This window comes from Aegilops tauschii, chromosome 6 (assembly GCF_002575655.3).
Source record: "Aegilops tauschii subsp. strangulata cultivar AL8/78 chromosome 6, Aet v6.0, whole genome shotgun sequence".
Lineage (NCBI taxonomy): Eukaryota > Viridiplantae > Streptophyta > Magnoliopsida > Poales > Poaceae > Aegilops > Aegilops tauschii.
This window is the reverse complement of record NC_053040.3, coordinates 8,698,857-8,721,159: the sequence shown is the minus strand read 5'-3', so window position 1 is coordinate 8,721,159 and position 22,303 is coordinate 8,698,857. Positions and strand designations below refer to the sequence as shown.

At 43.8% G+C, this 22,303-nt stretch overlaps 1 protein-coding gene across 1 annotated transcript; it reads left to right on the top strand.

The window, feature by feature from the left end:
- The first annotated feature begins 20,765 nt into the window (after positions 1–20,765).
- On the top strand, positions 20,766–22,303 carry LOC109732921 (uncharacterized). The gene has a single exon (XM_020292125.3). It carries the CDS (start codon positions 20,892–20,894, stop codon positions 22,050–22,052), a length of 1,161 nt encoding a protein of 386 aa, XP_020147714.1. The 5' UTR covers positions 20,766–20,891; the 3' UTR covers positions 22,053–22,303.

The following is a 22,303-nucleotide window of genomic DNA, read 5'->3' as shown; positions in this document are numbered from 1 at the left end:
GTCCATCTGATGAACGAGAAGACCATGCGAGGCAGCCAAAGCGAGTAGCACTCAGAATGTTTGGCAGTCTAGCCACAGGTGAGTAAGTATCAAAGAAATCCTCTTCTTCTTTCTTGGTATAACCCTTGGCCACAAGCCTAGCCTTGTACTTCTCAACAGTACCATCGGGCCTAAGCTTCCTCTTGAACACCCACTTACATCCCAATGGTTGGCAACCATAGGGACGATCAGTGATCTCCCATGTCCCGTTTGCCAAGATGGAATCCATCTCGCTACGGACCGCATCCTTCCAGTAGTCAGCATCCGGAGATGCATAAGCTTCTGAAATGGAACTGGGAGTGTTATCATCCACGAGGTACATGAGGAAATCATCACCAAAAGACTTTGCAGTCCTTTGTCTCTTGCTCCTAACAGGAGCTTCCTCGTCATCCTCCGTGGAACTTTCATCACTTTTGTGTTCATAATATTCCATCGGAATGGCAGGTTCAGGAGTCTCATCAGATTCCAGTCTAGAAGTGCTTTGCATATCTCTCATGGGGAAAATATCCTCAAAGAATGTAGCATCCTTAGACTCTATAATTGTACCGACCTTCTGGTCAGGTATCTCAAATTTCACTACTAGAAATCTATAGCCAACGCTATTCTTAGCGTAGCCCAAATTAACGCAGTCCACGATCTTCGGACCAAGCTTATGCTTTTTGGGGATCGGCACATTGACTTTCACCAAGCAGCCCCAAGTGCGCAAGTAAGAGAGTGTAGTTCTTTTCTTTTTCCATTGCTCATAGGGAGTAGTCTCATTATCCTTTGCGAAAACTTTATTCAGGACATGACATGATGTCAATATAGCCTCCCCCACCATGCCTTGGATAAACCCGATGTATCTAACATGGCGTTAGCCAAATCAGTTAGAGTATGGTTTTTTCGTTCGGCAACCCCGTTTGACTGGGGTGAATAGGGAGGCGTCCTCTCATGAATAATACCATGTTCCGCACAGAATAAATCAAACTCACTAGAAAAGTACTCTGCACCACAATCAGACCAGACTCGTTTTATTTTCTTCTCAAGTTGGTTCTCAACTTCAGCCTTATAGATTTTAAAGTCGTGTAGAGCATCATCCTTTGTATTTAACAAATACACATAACAGAATCTAGTGGAATCATCAATTAGAGTCATGAAGTATTTCTTTCCACCTTTAGTCAACACACCATTCATCTCACAGAGATCTAAATGTATGAGCTCTAGTCGTGCCAGGTGTCTCTCCTTCGTGTTGGGGATCGTAGCAGAATTTAAAATTTTTCTACGCATCACCAAGATCCATCTATGGAGTATACTAGCAACGAGGGGAAAAGAGTGCATCTACATACCCTTGTAGATCGCGAGCGGAAGCGTTCCAATGAACGGGGTTGATGGAGTCGTACTCGCCGTGATCCAAATCACCGATGACCGAGTGCCGAACGGACGGCACCTCCGCGTTCAACACACGTACGGAGCAGCGACGTCTCCTCCTTCTTGATCCAGCAAGGGAGAAGGAGAGGTTGATGGAGATCCAGCAGCACGACGGCGTGGTGATGGAAGTAGCGGGGTCTCGGCAGGGCTTCGCCAAGCTTCTGCGAGAGGGAGAGGTGTTGCAGGGGGAGAGGGAGGCGCCAGGGGCTGTCATGCTGCTGCCCTCCCTCCCCCCCCACTATATATAGGCCCCCTGGGAAGGGGGGGCGCCGGCCTGGATCCCATCTGCAAGGGGGGGGGGCGGCCAGGGGGAAACTTACCCCCCAAGGCAAGTGGGGCGCCCCCCCACCCTAGGGTTTCCAACCCTAGGCGCAGGGGAAGGCCCATGGGGGGCGCCCCAGCCCACTAAGGGCTGGTTCCCTTCCCACTTCAGCCCATGGGGCCCTCCGGGATAGGTGGCCCCACCCGGTGGACCCCCGGGACCCTTTCGGTGGTCCCGGTACAATACCGGTGACCCCCGAAACTTTCCCGGTGGCCGAAACTTGACTTCCTATATATAATTCTTCACCTCCGGACCATTCCGGAACTCCTCGTGACGTCCGGGATCTCATCCGGGACTCCGAACAACTTTCGGGTTTCCGCATACTAATATCTCTACAACCCTAGCGTCACCGAACCTTAAGTGTGTAGACCCTACGGGTTCGGGAGACATGCAGACATGACCGAGACGCCTCTCCGGTCAATAACCAACAACAGGATCTGGATACCCATGTTGGCTCCCACATGTTCCACGATGATCTCATCGGATGAACCACGATGTCGAGGATTCAATCAATCCCGTATACAATTCCCTTTGTCAATCGGTACGTTACTTGCCCGAGATTCGATCGTTGGTATCCCAATACCTTGTTCAATCTCGTTACCGGCAAGTCACTTTACTCGTACCGTAATGCACGATCCCGTGGCTAACTCCTTAGTCACATTGAGTTCATTATGATGATGCATTACCGAGTGGGCCCAGAGATACCTCTCCGTCATACGGAGTGACAAATCCCAGTCTTGATCCGTGTCAACCCAACAGACACTTTCAGAGATACCCGTAGTGTACCTTTATAGTCACCCAGTTACGTTGTGACGTTGGGTACACCCAAAGCACTCCTACGGCATCCGGGAGTTACACGATCTCATGGTCTAAGGAAAAGATACTTGACATTGGAAAAACTCTAGCAAACGAACTACACGATCTTTTATGCTATGCTTAGGATTGGGTCTTGTCCATCACATCATTCTCCTAATGATGTGATCCCATTATCAACGACATCCAATGTCCATGGTCAGGAAACCGTAACCATCTATTGATCAACGAGCTAGTCAACTAGAGGCTTACTAGGGACATGGTGTTGTCTATGTATCCACACATGTATCTGAGTTTCCTATCAATACAATTCTAGCATGGATAATAAACGATTATCATGAACAAGGAAATATAATAATAACCAATTTATTATTGCCTCTAGGGCATATTTCCAACAGTCTCCCACTTGCACTAGAGTCAATAATCTAGTTCACATCACCATGTGATTAACACTCACAGGTTACATCACCATGTGATTAACACTCACAGGTTACATCACCATGTGACCAACATCCAAAGAGTTTACTAGAGTCAACAATCTAGTTCACATCACTATGTGATTAACACTCAATGAGTTCTGGTTTGATCATGTTATGCTTGTGAGAGAGGTTATTAGTCGACGGGTCTGAACCTTTCAGATCTGTGTGTGGTTTACGAATATCTATGTCATCTTGTGGATGCTACCACACGCTACTTGGAGCCATTTCAAATAACTGCTCTACTATACGAATCCGGTTTACTACTCAGAGTCATCCGGATTAGTGTCAAAGTTCGCATCGACGTAACCCTTTACGACGAACTCCTTTTCACCTCCATAATCGAGAAAATTCCTTAGTCCACTAGATACTAAGGATAAGTTCGACCGCTGTCATGTGATCCATTCCCGGATCACCATTGTACCCCTTGACCAACTCATGGCAAGGCACACTTCATGTGCGGTACACAGCATAGCATACTGTAGAGCCTACGTCTAAAGCATAGGGGACGACCTTTGTCCTTTCTCTCTCTTCTGCTGTGGTCAGGTCTTGAGTCTTACTCAATACTCACACCTTGTAACACAGCCAAGAACTCCTTCTTTGCTGATCTATTTTGAACTCTTTCAAAATCATGTCAAGGTGTGCGTTCTTTGAAAGTATCATCAGGTGTCTTGATCTATCTCTATAGATCTTGATGCCCAATATGTAAGCAGCTTTATCCAGGTCTTCCTTTGAAAAACTCCTTTCAAACAACCCTTTATGCTTTCCAGAAATTTTTACATCATTTCGGATCAACAATATGTCATTCACATATACTTATCAGAAATGTTGTAGCGCTCCCACTCACTTTATTGTAAATACAAGTTTCTAACAAACTTTGTATAAACCCAAAAATTTGATCACTCCATCAAAGCATATATTCTGACTCCGAGATGCTTGCTCTAGTCCAGGGAAGGATCGCTGGAGCTAGCATACCTTTTAGCATCCTTAGGATCGACAAAACCTTTCTGATTGTATCACATACAACCTTTCCTTACGAAAACTGGTAAGGAAACTTGTTTTGACATCCATCTGCCAGATTTCATAAATGCAGCTAATGCTAACATGATTCCGACGGACTTAAGCATCGCTACGGATGAGAAAATCTCATCTTAGTCAACTCCTTGAACTTGTGAAAATACTCTTTGCCACAAGTCGAGCTTCATAGACGGTAACATTACCGTCCATGTCCGTCTTCTTCTTAAAGATCCATTTATCTCAATGGCTTGCCGATCATCGGGCAAGTTCACCAAAGTCCATGCTTTGTTCTGATACATGGATTCTATCTCGGATTTCATGGTTTCTAACCATTTGTCGGAATATGGGCCCACCATCGCTTCTCCATAGCTCGTAGGTTCATTGTTGTCTAACAACATGATATCTAAGACAGGATTACCGTACCACTCAGGAGTAGTACATATCCTTGTCGACCTACGAGGTTTGGTAGTGACTTGATCCGAAGTTTCATGATCACTATCATAAGCTTCCACTTCAATTGGTGTAGGTGCCACAGGAACAACTTCCTGTGCCCTGCTACACACTAGTTGAAGTTATGGTTCAATAACCTCATCAAGTCTCCACCATCCTCCCACTCAATTCTTTCGAGAGAAACTTTTCCTCGAGAAAGGACTCGTTTCTAGAAGCAATTACTTTTGCTTCCAGATCTGAAATAGGAGGTATACCCAACTGTTTTGGGTTTTCTATGAAGATGCATTTATCCGCTTAGGGTTCGAGCTTATCAGCTTGAAACTTTTTTCACATAAGCATCGCAGCCCCAAACTTTTAAGAAACGACAACTTAGGTTTCTCTAAACGGTGTCGTCTCAACGGAATTGCGTGGTGCCCCTTTTAAAGTGAATGCGGTTATCTCTAATGCCTAACCCATAAACGATAGTGGTAATTCGATAAGAGACATCATGGCATGCACCATATCCAATAGGGTGCAGTTATGATGTTCGGACACACCATCACACTGTGGTGTTCCAGGCGGTATTAATTGTGAAACACTTTCCACAATGTCTTAATTGTGTGCCAAACTCGTAACTCAGATACTCATCTCTATGATCATATCACAGAAATTTTATCCTCTTGTCACGACGATCTTCAACTTCACTCTGAAATTACTTGAACCTTTCAATAATTCAGACTTGTGTTTCATCAAGTAAATATTCTCAGCATCTACTCAAATCATCTGTGAAGTAAGAACATAACGATATCCACTGCATGCCTCAGCACTCATTGGACTGCATACATCAAAATGTATTACTTCCAATAAGTTGCTCTCTTGTTCCATCTTACTGAAAACGAGGCCTTTCAGTCATCTTGCCCATGTGGTATGATTTGCATGTCTCGAGTGATTCAAAACCAAGTGAGTCCAAACGATCCATTTGCATGGAGCTTCTTCATGCATATATACCAATAGACATGGTTCGCATGTCTCAATCTTTTCAAAAACGAGTGAGTCCAAAGATCCATCTACATGGAGCTTCTTCATGCGTTCTATACCAATATGACTCAAATGGCAGTGCCACAAGTATGTGGTACTATCATTACTATTTTATATCTTTTGGCACGAACATGTGTATCACTGCGATCGAGATTCATTTTAGGTGCAAGACCATTGAAGGTATTATTCAAATAAACAGAGTAACCATTATTCTCCTTAAATGAATAACCGTATTGCGATAAACATAATCCAATCATGCTCAACGCAAACACCAAATCTCGATGGTAGAGGGAGCATGCGATGCTTGATCACATCAACCTTGGAAACACTTCCAACACATATCGTCATCTCACCTTTAGCTAGTCTCCGTTTATTCCGCAGCTTTTATTTCGAGTTACTAACACTTAGCAACCGAACCGGTATCTAATACCCTGGTGCTGCTAGGAGTACTAGTAAAGTACACATTCATTTAATGTATATCTAATATACTTCTGTCGACCTTGCCTGCCTTCTCATCTACCAAGTATCTAGGGTAGTTCTGCTTCAGTGACCGTTCCCCTCATTACAGGAGCACTTAGTCTCGGGTTTGGGTTTAACTTTGGGATTCTTCGCTAGAGCAGCAAATGATTTGCTGTTTCATGAAGTATCCCTTCTTGCCCTTGCCCTTCTAGAAACTAGTGGTTTTACTAACCATCAACAATTGATGCTCCTTCTTGATTTCTACTTTCGTGGTGTCAAACATTGCGAGTTGCTCAAGGATCATCATATCTATCCCTGATATGTTATAGTTCATCACGAAGCTCTAATAGCTTGGTGGCAGTGACTATGGAGAACCATCACTATCTCATCTGGAAGATTAACTCCCACTCGATTCAAGCGATTGTGGTACTCAGACAATCTGAGCACATGCTCAACGATTGAGCTTTTCTCCCTCAGTTTGCAGGCTCAAGAAACTTGTCAGAGGTCTCATACCTCTTGACGTGGGCACTAGTCCGAAATCCCAATTTCAGTCTTCGGAACATCTCATATGTTCTGCGACGTTTCAAAAACCGTCTTTGGTGCCACAATTCTAAACCGTTAGCATTACGCACTGAACTATCACGTAGTCATCAAAACGTGTATGTCAGATGTTTCGCAACATCTACAGACGACGTTGAGGTTCAGCACACCGAGCGGTGCATTAAGGACATAAGCCTTCTGTGCAGCAATGAGGACAATCCTCAGTTTACGGACCCAGTCCGCATAATTGCTACTACCAACTTTCAACTAAATTTTCTCTAGGAACATATCTTAACCAGTAGAACTAAAGCGCAAGCTATGACATAATTTGCAAAGACCTTCTGACTATGTTCATGATAATTAAGTTCATCTGATTAATGAACTCCCACTCAGATAGACATCCCTCTAGTCATCTAAGTGATACATGATCCGAGTCAAACTAGGCCGTGTCCGATCATCACGTGAGACGGACTAGTCATCATCGGTGAACATCTCCATGTTGATCGTATCTACTATACGACTCATGTTCGACCTTTCGATCTCTTGTGTTCCGAGGCCCTGTCTGTACATGCTAGGCTCGTCAACACCGGTTGTATTCGAACGTTAGAATCTATCACACCCGATCATCACGTGGTGCTTCGAAACAACGAACCTTCGCAACGGTGCACAGTTAGGGGGAACACGTCTCTTGAAATTTTAGTGAGGGATCATCTTATTTATGCTACCGTCGTTCTAAGCAAATAAGATGTAAACATGATAAACATCACATGCAAATCATAAAGTGACGTGATATGGCCAATATCATCTTGCGCCTTTGATCTCCATCTTTGAGGCGCGGCATGATCACCTTCGTCACCGGCATGACACCATGATCTCCATCATTGTGTCTTCATGAAGTTGTCTCGCCAACTATTACTTCTACTACTATGGCTAACGGTTAGCAATAAAGTAAAGTAATTACATGGCGTTTTCATTGACACGCAGGTCATACAATAAATTAACACAACTCCATGGCTCCTGCCGGTTGTCATTCTCATCGACATGCAAGTCGTGATTCCTATTACAAGAACATGATCAATCTCATACATCACATATATCATTCATCACATCCTTTTTTGGCCATATCACATCACATAGCATACCCTGCAAAAACAAGTTAGACGTCCTCTAATTGTTGTTGCATGTTTTACGTGGCTGCTATGGGTTTCTAGCAAGAACGTTTCTTACCTACGCAAAAGCTACAACGTGATATGCCAATTTCTATTTACCCTTCATAAGGACCCTTTTCATCGAATCCGATCCGACTAAAGTGGGAGAGACAGACACCCGCTAGCCACCTTATGCAACTAGTGCATGTCAGTCGGTGGAACCTGTCTCACGTAAGAGTACGTGTAAGGTCGGTCCGGGCCGCTTCATCCCACGATGCCGCCGAATCAAGATAAGACTAGTAACGGCAAGAAGAATTGGCAACATCAACGCCCACAACTTCTTTGTGTTCTACTCGTGCATAGTAACTACGCATAGGCCTGGCTCTGATACCATTGTTGGGGATCGTAGCAGAATTTAAAATTTTTCTACGCATCACCAAGATCCATCTATGGAGTATACTAGCAACGAGGGGAAAGGAGTGCATCTACATACCCTTGTAGATCGCGAGTGGAAGCGTTCCAATGAACGGGGTTGATGGAGTCGTACTCGCCGTGATCCAAATCACCGATGACCGAGTGCCGAACGGACGGCACCTCCGCGTTCAACACACGTACGGAGCAGCGACGTCTCCTCCTTCTTGATCCAGCAAGGGGGAAGGAGAGGTTGATGGAGATCCAGCAGCACGACGGCGTGGTGATGGAAGTAGCGGGGTCTCGGCAGGGCTTCGCCAAGCTTCTGCGAGAGGGAGAGGTGTTGCAGGGGGAGAGGGAGGCGCCAGGGGCTGTCATGCTGCTGCCCTCCCTCCCCCCCCCACTATATATAGGCCCCCTGGGAAGGGGGCGCCGGCCTGGATCCCATCTGCAAGGGGGGGCAGCCAGGGGGAAACTTACCCCCCAACGCAAGTGGGGCGCCCCCCCACCCTAGGGTTTCCAACCCTAGGCGCAGGGGGAAGGCCCATGGGGGGCGCCCCAGCCCACTAAGGGCTGGTTCCCTTCCCACTTCAGCCCATGGGGCCCTCCGGGATAGGTGGCCCCACCCGGTGGACCCCCGGGACCCTTCCGGTGGTCCCAGTACAATACCGGTGACCCCCGAAACTTTCCCGGTGGCCGAAACTTGACTTCCTATATATAATTCTTCACCTCCGGACCATTCCGGAACTCCTCGTGACGTCCGGGATCTCATCCGGGACTCCGAACAACTTTCGGGTTTCCGCATACTAATATCTCTACAACCCTAGCGTCACCGAACCTTAAGTGTGTAGACCCTACGGGTTCGGGAGACATGCAGACATGACCGAGACGCCTCTCCGGTCAATAACCAACAGCGGGATCTGGATACCCATGTTGGCTCCCACATGTTCCACGATGATCTCATCGGATGAACCACGATGTCGAGGATTCAATCAATCCCGTATACAATTCCCTTTGTCAATCGGTACGTTACTTGCCCGAGATTCGATCGTCGGTATCCCAATACCTTGTTCAATCGCGTTACCGGCAAGTCACTTTATTCGTACCGTAATGCATGATCCCGTGGCCAACTCCTTAGTCACATTGAGCTCATTATGATGATGCATTACCGAGTGGGCCCAAAGATACCTCTCAGTCATACGGAGTGACAAATCCCAGTCTCGATCCGTGTCAACCCAACAGACACTTTCAGAGATACCCGTAGTGTACCTTTATAGTCACCCAGTTACGTTGTGACGTTGGGTACACCCAAAGCACTCCTACGGCATCCGGGAGTTACACGATCTCATGGTCTAAGGAAAAGATACTTGACATTGGAAAAACTCTAGCAAACGAACTACACGATCTTTTATGCTATGCTTAGGATTGGGTCTTGTCCATCACATCATTCTCCTAATGATGTGATCCCGTTATCAACGACATCCAATGTCCATGGTCAGGAAACCGTAACCATCTATTGATCAACGAGCTAGTCAACTAGAGGCTTAATAGGGACATGGTGTTGTCTATGTATCCACACATGTATCTGAGTTTCCTATCAATACAATTCTAGCATGGATAATAAACGATTATCATGAACAAGGAAATATAATAATAACCAATTTATTATTGCCTCTAGGGCATATTTCCAACACTTCGTAGGCTTGTGAGGCTTACGAGGTTGCTTTTCTTGCACACATGCATGGCACTTAGACCCTTTGGCTAAAGTGAAACTCGGGATTAGATTCATCTTAGCTAGCCGCGTCATACAACCAAAATTTATGTGACAAAGACGTGAATGCCAAACCTCACATTTGTTCACATTGGAATGAATTTGGTTCACGACTTTATTACAGAAATCCTCCAGGGAAAGGCGGAACAAACCACCACAATCATATCCTTTTCCAACAAATAGTCCATACCGAGATACAACTACTTTGTTAGACTCAAATACTAACTTAAACCCTTCTTTACATAGAAGGGAGCCACTAACGAGATTCTTCTTTATGGCGGGGACATGCTGCACGTTCTTCAGTTGCACGATCTTTCCCGAAGTAAACTTCAGATCTACCGTGCCAACACCATGAACAGAAGCATGTGAGCCATTTCCCATCAGAACGGAACAATCTCGTGCAACCTGGTAAGAAGAAAACAAAGACACATCAACACACACATGAATATTGGCCCCAGTGTCAACCCACCAATCGGTGGACTGACAAACTGAAAGTATGGTAAATAGATTACCATACCCAGATGCCACATCATTGTTGCTCAGAGTGACATTCACAGACTTGGAGTCCTGTGCTGGCTTCTTGTACTTGTTTGGGCACTTGTTTGCCCAATGTTTCTCTGAACCACAAGTAAAGCAACCATCTCTCTTTTTGTCTTTCTTCTTACCCTTCTTCTTAAAGGTAGTATTCTGCTGGACAGAGTTCTTTCCCTTGAATTTGTGGAAGTTCTTCTGCACCACATTGGCGCTAGAAGAACCCTCTGCCCCTTTTACGTGTGAGTCCTTTACTCTCGAGTTCTGTTCAACACTTAGATGACCGATGACATCCTCAACAGAGAATTCACGTCTCAAGTGCTTGAGAGAAGTAGCAATGTTCCTCCATCCAGGAGGGAGTTTTGCAATAATGCAACCCGCGACAAACTTGTCCGGTAACTCACACTTCAGGAGCTCCAGCTCCTTAGCGATGCATTGTATCTCATGGGCCTGGTCCAATACAAAACGGTTATCAACCATTTTGTAATCATGGAACTGCTCCATAGCATACAACTCGCTTCCAGCATCGGTTGCGCCGAGCCTCGAGCGCATCCCACAAATTCTTGGCGACACGCGTATGGAGATATGTGTCCACAAGCTTGTCTCCGATCACAGTAAGAATGGCTCCCAGAAAGATGGTGGTTGCCTCCCTAAACGCCTTCTCCTGTTCAGGAGCAATCGTTTCTGTGTGGGGCACAGCACCAACCCAGAACACGTTCATCGCTGTGGGCCACAAGGTGGTCCTAGTCCGCCAACGCTTAAAATGCGTCCCGGTAAACTTTTCCGGTTTCAGAGTAGCAGCAAAGCCTTGAATCGAAAAGTGCCTAAAATAAGGTTTTTGGATTGTTGGAAATATTAGCACTTTCTCGATTAATCTAATCCACGAGTATACAGTAAGCAAGGCATAAATGGTATGCATCTCGTAGCGATACCTAAGCATACTAGCACGTACAGAATATAGAAGCGAACCATCTATGAGCAACACATATACGGCTAGTACAAGTACGAGTAAATGAGGGACGAACAGATCATACCCTCCGGTTGGCCAAGCCAACGCGGCGGCGGCGGCAGCTGCCTCAGCGTCATCCGTGGCCTTCTTCTTGGCGGCGGCGGCGTCGGCCATGGTGTCGATACAGGGGAAGTAGTGGAAGCAGAGGCGGACGGGGTTGGGGACGGATCGGGAGCAGTTGCGTCGAGACGCTCCGCAAAAACCTTATTGCCGTTCTCCCAGGCAGGATCTCGAACGACAGGGTTCCGGAGGCACCTGCTCTCCCGACCAACCGTGCACGCGGTCGTCGGGATGGACTCGCCGGAGGCAGCACAGAGAGAGGAACAGTAGATGACGGCTAGGGTTATACGAGAGGGAGTGAGTGAACTGAGTTAGGGTTCACTCCACTGGTCAACGCCTTCTTATATAGGCCGTCAGGTAGATGGGCCTGGGCCAGGCCCACAACCGAGTCCGTGAACAGCCTACGGTTCAATGTCTCGGACAGTGGCGCTTCCGTAAGCGACTTGCACGCGCGTCGCGTCGTGACGTGACGAGGCGCGGCTGGCGGCGGAGGAGGAAGAGCGCGCGTGTACATCTCCTATTCCCAAGCTCCCAAACAAGTGATGGAGCCGCCCTTATAAAGAGGTCTCACTCTTCATACTGTAGTAGTATGGTACTAAATTTCCCACACTTCTCACCACTTGTCGTACACATGCATGGGCCTTAAAGATTAACCAGGGATTATTGTCTTATATGGGCCTAAGCCCATCCATAATCCAACACGTACCTCCGCCTATGCTAGTGTATCTTGTGCTTTCATGCTACACCAGATTCATCTCAGACTGGTGCCCTATTTTCTGGTGTCTCCTATTCCCTAACGCTTTTTGTTTCGCATGCTCAACTTCCCGTCCCACCGTCTCTGTGAGCTACAACCTCTTTGTTCTCTCTCAGCCTACCTATTTGATATCGGTAGACTGTCAAACTTGCAGCTACTTGGGTGAAGATGGCGTGGGTATACATGCATGACCAGGTTGGTTGGTGGGTGTGTTCTTTTTTTTCCCTCTTGCATGCATTTATTTGAAGTCATTACATGGTAAACTAGTATATGTCCCTATGTTGAAGTGACTTTGATGTTTCAGAATCTTTAGGTATACTGTCTTGAGTATACCACCGGTTAGAATGCGAATTCATTAGTCTTTCGTTAGCCATTCGGTACAGAAAACGCGATGCATCTTTTTTGCAATCCACCGCATGCAGCAATTTCCAATAGCTCCATTCTTGTAACATACTCTCTCCATCCAGAAATAACTGTCGCTCAAACAGTTATATTTAGCACTGAAATACGTCTAGATACATCCGTCTGAGCGGCAATTATTTCAAGACGGAGGGATAGTTTATACCATTTAGTTAGAGGCTCTACATAATTGGATGCTTTTAGAGAGTGATGATGCATTTATAAGATAATAAGCTGGTCTTGGACAATTTCCTATGTACATGTTGCAAGTAAATCCCATTGGTAAATTTCATATGCACAATGTACACGGAGTATTATTATAGATGATATATGTTTTGTTTGAAAAAGGATCACAAAACCACATGCTCTATGTACTAATGATTGGAGATTTTATCTGATTTTGTTGTATTGACAATTCAAGGACTGGTCGACTTGTGCATGCCCAGGTTGAAACTTCAGTTAATTTGGAACTTAGCACAGAGTTAGAACTTCAGCTAATTTCAAACGAGTGGAGTACCATGTCGAACTTTCAAAACTTTGACCCATAGTTTCCTTACACATATTTGGAATGGACACTTGCAAATTATCCATACGAGTTTGTCGCTAAACATATTTTCATAATATTTTTGAAATGCTATAAGTATGTTAAATAGAAACAAATAGTCTAAGTTGCATTTGTTGGGTTTGCCCAGGTCACACACACACACACGTTCATGAAGGTAGAAGAAGAGACACACACTTTGAGGCACCACACGACGTGTGCCTTTTCTTGAATTTCTTCTTACACAAACAGAACTTGATTTCATGGGTTAAATAACAGGATCACCGCAGCTAACACGCACCCACTAGCCACTATCTAGCATGCACACACGCATACACTTCTGCATGCATGCAATCCACGGTGAAGCCACACACCGGCCAGAACAAGCATGCATCCGTCAACTCCGACCGGGCGACCCAAACATTTTTTTTTGTCTGATCTTTGTCTGTTTGGGTAGCCCAAAGAGACGGTGTTTGGCCTCATTTGCGTTTTCCTGCCAGAGCGCCCAACCGACCGACCCATTTGGTTTGCCCGGCCGTTTATTTGCTCTAATTTGAATCAAATAAATAGTTCTCTATGCATACAAATACAAATTAAAAGTCACATAGTTTTTACGTATATCACAATAGTTTACAACCAAATAAGAATCTCATAGTTCTCATAGTTTACGATCAAATGAAATTGAAATTGTCATAAATACAAATAAAAAGATCATATACATCTAGGACCCTATGCCAAATGTGTGGTACGAACACATGGCAACTCCGAACATTTTTTATGGCAAGTTTAATGACAAGAGGATGACAATTTTTGTTGTCAAGCATGACAACTTCCTTTTCGGGTGGCAAGTTTTAGTTTTTTTTATGGCAATTTTGGTTGTAAAAAAAGGGCAGAGTTAGAGTGCTTCATGCACATGTGTGACACTCACCGTTTGGGTACATCTATTGGTTGCTTGTAGATAAGTCCACATATGGTCAACCAAATAATTTTGAAGATAAATGTGAGTTGCCCAATCACGTATTTCATGATGAAATTGGATGAAGTCTGCAAAAGTTGTCGGTCCATACTCAGGCTCGACATTTTCACCCTGGTAATCAAACCCTTGGTTGTAGATGTTGTCATCACGATCATCCTCTATGATCATGTTGTACATTATCACACAAGCAGTCATCACATTTCACATCTTGCATTGGCTCCATGTTCTGGCAGGGTACCGAACAATAGTCCATCGAGATTGGAGCACACCGAAGGCACGCTCCACATCCTTCCTAACACTCACTTGTGCTTGGACAAACCTAGCTCGCGTCTTTCCTACCGTCCTGGAGATTGTCTTCACAAGTGTTGACCACTAAGAATAGAACCATCATCTAGGTAGTATCCCTTGTTGTAGTGGTGGTCATTGACCTCAAAGTTGACCTCTGGGCAGTTACCTTTTGCAAGTCGTGTGAACACCGGAGACTGCTAAAGCACATTGATGTCATTGTAAGAACATGTCATGCTGAAGAAAGAGTGCAAAATCCAAAAGTCTTCTAATGCCACAACTTCGGGTCTGGCCGTGCAAGCTTTAACATGCCCCTTATACCGCCCCTGTCAAGCAAATGGGCAGTTCTTCCGCTTCCTGTGCATACAATCTATGCTAGCAAGCATTCTCGGAAAACCTCTAGATTAATTGATCGCCAACAACCGGGCTCTATCTGCAACATTTGGTTGTCTCAAGTACTCCGGGCCAAACAATGCAACTACAGCTTTGCAGAACCTATACAATGATTCAAGGCATGTGGACTCATTCATCCGGGCATACTCATTCACAAGATCACCGGGAATTCTGTATGCAAGCATCCAGATAGTTGTAGTGCATTTCTCAAAAAATAAAGGTGGATGAAAATTCTTTTCAGAGTGAAAAGGCCTTGGGACGGCTAAAATATGATAGAACCTAATTAAATGAGAAGTGCATTTGTTTGGACAAAAGGAATGACAATTCATTTAGGCACTGTTTGTATGTAGATATTCGAGGCCTAAATTCGAAGTTGGCATTGCCTAGCCCGAATGCCCGTGTTTGGATGACCTAGACATTCAACTATGGAAATAGGCTCCGTATCGAGAGGTCAGGTTGGACCCTAGAGCATACCCTCTACAAATTTGGAGCCCCAACCCTCGACATTCGATTGAATTGGCTCGCTACTCTTGGTTGTACCGCATAGGCGAGAAATAAATTGGAGCATCAATGTCGTCGCAATCCCCACTTTTTCTGTGCTCCAATGTCGTCGTTGTTGTCTCAGTAAGGACACACCACCTTTACTATGGGTTGCACAGTCATCGCTTTTAGTTAATGCATGAACAATGTTCTCAAGGGTTGTATTTGGCATCACTCACTAATAGTTACATTTTTTGATCTATTATAAATCTTAAAATTAACATTTACTTTCTACTACCACTGTTTGTAAATATAAGACATCTTGGTAGTTTAAATTGAACTGTCAAAACGTCTTATATTTAGGAACATAGGGAGTACTAAATTCATAAATCGATAGGAAAAATATTAGGTGTCCAAATAAGTTTTCACGTAGTACCTAAGTAAATGCTTTTATTTTTTGTAAAGAAATATCCGTGCATTAGAAAGTAGATGTTCCTATATGGGAAAAATGTTCATATATTCAGAAAAAGGCGTCCACTGTATGATATGTGACATAAAGTAATTTTATAAGAAAAACATATGTTCTCATGTCTCAAACAAATGTTCATATATTTTATAAAATATAAAGGCATTGGCATACAAAGAAACAAAAAGGGAAATAAAATAAAAAGGAAAAGGAAATATTAAATAAAATAGTACTTAAAGGGAAAATAATAGTAGTGAAGTTGGGAAAAAGGAAAAATAAATAGAAGCTAAGAAAGAAACAATAAGGAAAAATAAGAGAAAAACCAAAGAAAAAAGGACCACCCCCCTCCCCCCAACCTTATATTTGCGGCCCATTCATGGCCGATGTATTATTTTAATGTCTTAGGCATAGAGGAACCACACCAATCTATCCCGAATTTCGTGGTTAAACTCTACCGCGGTGGCGATCCTAACTACCTCGTAGTCTACTAAAGGCATGGGTCAATACCTGTTTGACGCTTGAGACGCCAAATAAAAGCCATTTGGTACATGGTGCACACCCTCCTAAAACAACAGGCCGGCCCAGGTAACTTAATAGTGGTGGTTTATTTCTGGTTTTGGGTAGCTTCTACTAACTTCTTGTCATTTTTCTGTTTTTTATGCTAGGTTTTTATTTGCTTGTTTGTCCAGTTTTTTTTTCTACAGTTTCCCATTCGGTTTTTTCTTTTCCATTTGCTATTTTTTATTTGCAATATTTTTTTCCAAATTCATGTACTTTCTCAAATTCATAACAGTCCTTCAAATTTTTTAATATTTTATATATTGTCGAACATATAATGGAATTCCTAAAATTTTTTCCAAATATGTTAATATTTTTCAAATTCGAGATCATTTTTCAATTCGTTACTTTTTTAGAAACATTACGTACTTTCTTGGACTCATTATCAATTTTTAAATTTTTTGAATTTTTTCAAATTCATGAACATTTTCTAATAGTGAAGTTTTTCAAAATCATGAACTTTATTAAATTGGTGAACTTTCCCATCTTTTTTTTAAACAAAAAATTCGACAAATTTTTTCACATTCTGGAAAAAATTGGAATACATGAACTTTTGTTCAAATCCATGAGTTTTTTTTTCAAATTCGTGAATGTGTTTAAAATCCATCAACTTTTTCAAAATTAGAGAGTTTTTTTCAAATCCTTGAACAATTTTCAACTTCATGAACATTTTTCAAATTTGCTAACATTTTTTAAATTCATATTATTTTTCTTCATTCTTGATTTTTTTTAAATCTATGAACTTTCTTAAAATTCACAAATCCTTTTGAAATATATATAAAACTGATTTTGGTTTCATAGTTTGTTTAAAATCCATAAACTCCAAGGCAAATGGAGCAAACAAATAAAGCATTTACAGGCGAGAGAAGAGTTGCACGTAGCAAAGAAGCCTAACTGGGACGAGGCCCAGAACCATCAGTAGTGTGCACCAGGAAACTTCCTGGCACAACATCCCACATGGTGAGATTTTGTGTGCTTGCATTAAATTGTCAGGCCAGACATAATTGAAGCCTAGAAACTATAATGGAACGAGTAACAATACTCCCTCCGTCCCAAAATATAGTGCGTCCTCGGTTTCCGTGCTTTAACTTTGACCATAAATTTAACCAACGAGACCGACTGCGGCGGGAGCAAAAATTATCGTCACTGGTATAATTTTTGCTCCTGCCGCAGTCGGTCTCGTTGGTTAAATTTATGGTCAAAATTGAACCTCGAAAAGCGTGGGCGCGCTATATTTTGGAACGGAGGGAGTAGTAATGTTAAACTTATTTCACCAACAAAAAGTATTGATCACAACTTTTATTTTACATGCTAATACTTCAACCAGCGTGCAAGCAGTATCATGTCAACCAAATAATGCAATGAAAGACCCATCGGTGGTTGAACAACGAAGGAATATTCCGAAATACAAGCAATAATTCCTTGATTATTTGTTCTTTGTGCTGCTGCTCCACAGATATATTATATTACATCTACGATTTTTAGTGAGAGACAAACAATGCTCTGGTGCATGCATTGACTTGATGTTGTTTTGTCTCATGCTACCTGAAGCTTTATTGAATGCTTATGTTTTGCACTAAGCACTTGTGTCCTCATGCTACTCAAAGCTGTATTGAATTGTTGTGTTCTTCACTGAGCATTGTTGCCTCCGTGTGCTCTCACGCCACGTACGGTGGTGAAGGAGCATCGTGTAGTGCACTGAGCATTGATATCCTTTTTCCTGACATCTCCTACTCCCTAATGCTTTCATTTTCAGATCCTCCTTCTCTTTCCATAGCATTTCTTTGTGCTACAACGTCTTTTTCTATACATGGTGTGGTATGTATGCACATGCCCATCCGTGGGATGTTGGATTGGTTGGTGGGATTGTATTATTATTTGTTACCTATTTAATAACTTGGTAAAGTAATGCTTGTTGTGCCTATGACCAAATTGACTTTTGCAGCTTCTCAATTGGTTTGATATATTATCTTGCATAATACAGGCTGTTGGAATGCATCAATATGTACAAAAAAGGATGATGTGTTTCTTTTATAATCTATCACATGCAGTAGTTTGCAGTAGCTCTATTCTTATAACATAGTATAGATTAGCTGATCAAAATGTTTGGATCCTTTCAGAGATCGATGGTGCATTTCTTACATAAATTGGTCTGTCCATTGCCTACACACATGTTAAAATAAAGTAAAATCCTGAGTGAGTGATGATCTCTGCATAATTTCATATCTGAATTGCACATATGTTTACAAAACTTTACATACAATGTACATTTTGTTGGGACCCCCCCCCCCCCCCCCAACAAAACCATGCTCCATGTTGATACTTTTCATGAAAGGACCGACCCTTGAGCGAATGAAGATAGTTCACACGCCGGTTACCAGGTAAGAAAACATTAGCCAGCAAGTGTCGATGAGTAAAAACGCGTAAAAATGTTTCTATCTTTATAGTAGGAATTCAACGTCAGTGTTGTCGTTGTTGATTCAGCACATTTACAAGTCTGCAAGAGCTTTTGTATAAATTTATTGTTTTTCCATTTCTTTAAGGAAGTTGTAACACAATTATTTAATACCAACAAGCTAAGATAGGTATTTTAATGTAATATTTATTGGTAAAAACAATTATTGTACAATGCTTAGAACATACAAAAACATCTCCAGCCTTGTCTGTGAATACACCGCCGCTGGTCCGAGCAGAGCTGGTGTGCTATCCGTGCTGCTTAGTAAGCTCCTTCGCGAGACACAACCATGTCACGATCCGTAGGTCCGGCAGCTCCAGCCAATCCGTCGAGATGCACCACTGTGGCTCCGAGTACAAGTGAGGAGGATGTTGGAGACGACATCATGATCGTGCAATAGGAGTGGATGTGTTACGCCACTGTGTTATTGGTTTAGTGATAAGGCAATCGGAACCTGCACGTAGGTGTAGAGTTAAGTTCTCAAAATCAAGCTTTGGAGAATCCTATTTATTTTCATTTTCATTTTTATTTTCGTACAATCCATACGTCACCTTGTGAGATGTATGTATTATTGTTCAGTAGTTGGATCAATAACGCTCAATCTACAGTGGATCACAGGTGTTTTACTACGCCTTTCAAACTAATCATAAACCTACATGTCAACCAGTCCGTTGAATCCGTAGGAAATCCCCCATAAGCCTAGCATTATTCCTACTAGCATGTTATTCGATGTTTCACTTAATGTTTATTTTTCAATTTTGGAAAAGGAGGTTGAGACCCCAGTGCATTATTGCGATGCACACATTCAATTTTGTTATTAAGCAACATATATAACAAATGAACCATGGCTGAATCATTACAAGTTACTAAATTCATACCTACGGCTAAGTTGATTTGTTCTCCGGCAATGCCTCCAAGAAGAGATAAACCTCCTTGCGTCATCATTGTCACGTTCGGCCATAGACGAAGGATTTTCATCATGGTTGTCGAGCCTAGCAGACCGATAAAACAACAAGTAAATAACACCTTCAACAATGTAGCGACGCAAATTCGTCGTTTCTGACCCGACCAAAAAGGACATGACAAGAGTTTTCATCCGTACTTGAAAGTGATGTTCTAATCAGCATCTTGATGGCAGATCTTGATGGCAGATCATTTGATAGTCACATTTGCAATCATGTTAGCGCCGCCAACTAGCATCCATAGCGACCATGGCCACTATGTCAGCAGATAAGCTGATGCGCCTGCATCTACTCCCTCTGTCCCATAATATAAGACGTTTTTGTAAGCCAACATAGTTTGCAAAAACATCTTATATTGTTGGGCGGATGGAGTATTTATTTCATGTAGAAAGTATCAAAGGCATGCAAAGATTGGCAAGGGGTGCAGTTAGCCATACTTGCCAAGTCATGAGTCTCCTTACTACAAACACGTTGTTCATGCCACGAAATCACATGTCAGAAATGAGTTCCTACAAGACTTATCTCCTTCACATATATTTTTCAAGGGCAACACGTTAGACTTAATCTCCTGTTTTAGGGTTACTTAATCTTCTTTTTCTAGAATTTGAGGGTCACCTAGTCTCCTTGATTTTTTTAGGTAAACAGACGCAACTTTATTATTCAGACGAAAGAATGTTTATAGGTACAAGAAGTGAGTCGTAAGGAACCCCAAGCCAAACATGACGACCGATGCCTAATGAGGAGAGGAAGCGTGTTCAGCCTTCAAAGTTAAAGTTTCCATGTTCATGACTTATATTACAACTCTGGAACAACTTTTGCCTATACTTAATGTCCTTTTTTTTTAAACAAAATTATTTTAGAACAGATTTTTTTGACATTTTTTTAGAACACCTTTTTTTTGAGTGGATATTATTATTATTTTTTAGAACAACTTAATCTCCTTCATGATCCACTCTGTTTTATTGTATAAACCTTTGAAAACAAATTCGTGTACAAGAGTGGTAGCCCATTCCATCCATCCCAGCCCAGCCCAGCCCGTCACTCGGCTATCCTCAAGGTGACACCAACGCAAGCCTACCCTCACCACTCTCAAACAACAGTCGACAGGCGGCGGCCGTTCCCCATTCCCTCGCCGCCGGCCGCCCCGCCGCCATGCTCCGCCTCCGCAGCTCCATCCTCGCCCACCTCCTCTTGTCTCCAGCCACCTCTCCTCCGCTATCCCCTCTCCACCGCCTCCTCTCCGCCGCAGCGCCAGCCATCTCCACCCCGACCACCGGCTTCGCCGTGGAGGAGTACCTCGTCTCCACCTGCGGCCTCACCCGAGCCCAGGCACTCAAGGCCTCCGCCAAGCTCTCCCACCTCAGGTCCCCCGCCAAGCCCGACGCCGTCCTCGCTTTCCTCGCCGGGATCGGCCTCTCCGCCGGCGATGTCGCCGCCCTCGTCGCCAAGGACCCGCTGTTCCTCTGCGCCAGCGTGGAGAGAACACTGGCGCCCGTCACCGCGGGGCTCTCCGGCCTCGGCTTATCACGATCTGACATCTCGCGCCTCGTCTCGGTTACTGCCGGCCTCTTCCGGCATAGATCCATCGTCTCCAACGTACAGTACTGTCTGCCCCTCCTCGGGTCCTTCGAGAACCTCTTACACGCGGTCAGGCATGGCTCCAGCCTTGTCGGATCTGATCTCGAGCGGGTGGTCAAGCCCAATGTCGCTCTCCTGCAAGAGAGTGGGCTAGGTGTTTGTGATATTGCCAAGCTGTGCCTCAATAGGCCACGACTGCTCAGCCGCAACCTAGAGCGCGTCCAGGCGGCGTTGGCGTCCGCCGAAGCACTCGGTGTACCCCGTGGATCCGGGATGTTCAGGTATGCGATAGAAGCTGTTGCATCCTTCACCGAGGAGAAGATCACTGCCAGAGTGGACTACTTGAAGAAGACATTCAGGTGGTCGGATGCCGACGTGAGCATTGCTGTGTGTAAGAATCCGTATTTGATCGTAAAATCAAAGGAATCACTGCAGTGCAGGTCTGAATTCCTCATCTCTGAGGTGGGGTTGGAACCGGCCTACCTCGCTCAACGTCCGGCAATGGTCTGTTACAGCCTAGAGGGCCGGATGAGACCCCGGTACCACGTTGTAAAGTTTCTCAAGGAAAATGGATTGCTCAAGCGCGACCCGAGCTACTATACTGTTTTCAAGGAGAGCGAGAAGTATTTCGTGGATAAGTTCATATGCCCTCACAAGGAAGCTGCACCACACCTTGCAGAAGATTATGCCGCCGCTTGCGGAGGGGAAGTGCCCGCTAGATTCAGATTTACATGAACCAACAACGGGCTGTGAGAAGCGGTAATGCTGGTAATTTCTGATTCAGTGTTATTTGCCAAACTGAATGTTTGTTGTCTGATGCATGTTATTTAGTATTGGTAATCCTGGGTGAAACTGGTAATTTGATTATGTCTCACTGAATGATGGTTACATATCGATAAAGCGTGTATCTGCACGCTCTATCTCTATGTTCTCAATGGTCATTGCAGTTTTCAATGCAATCCTCAATCTATCTTTTCATCGAAAAA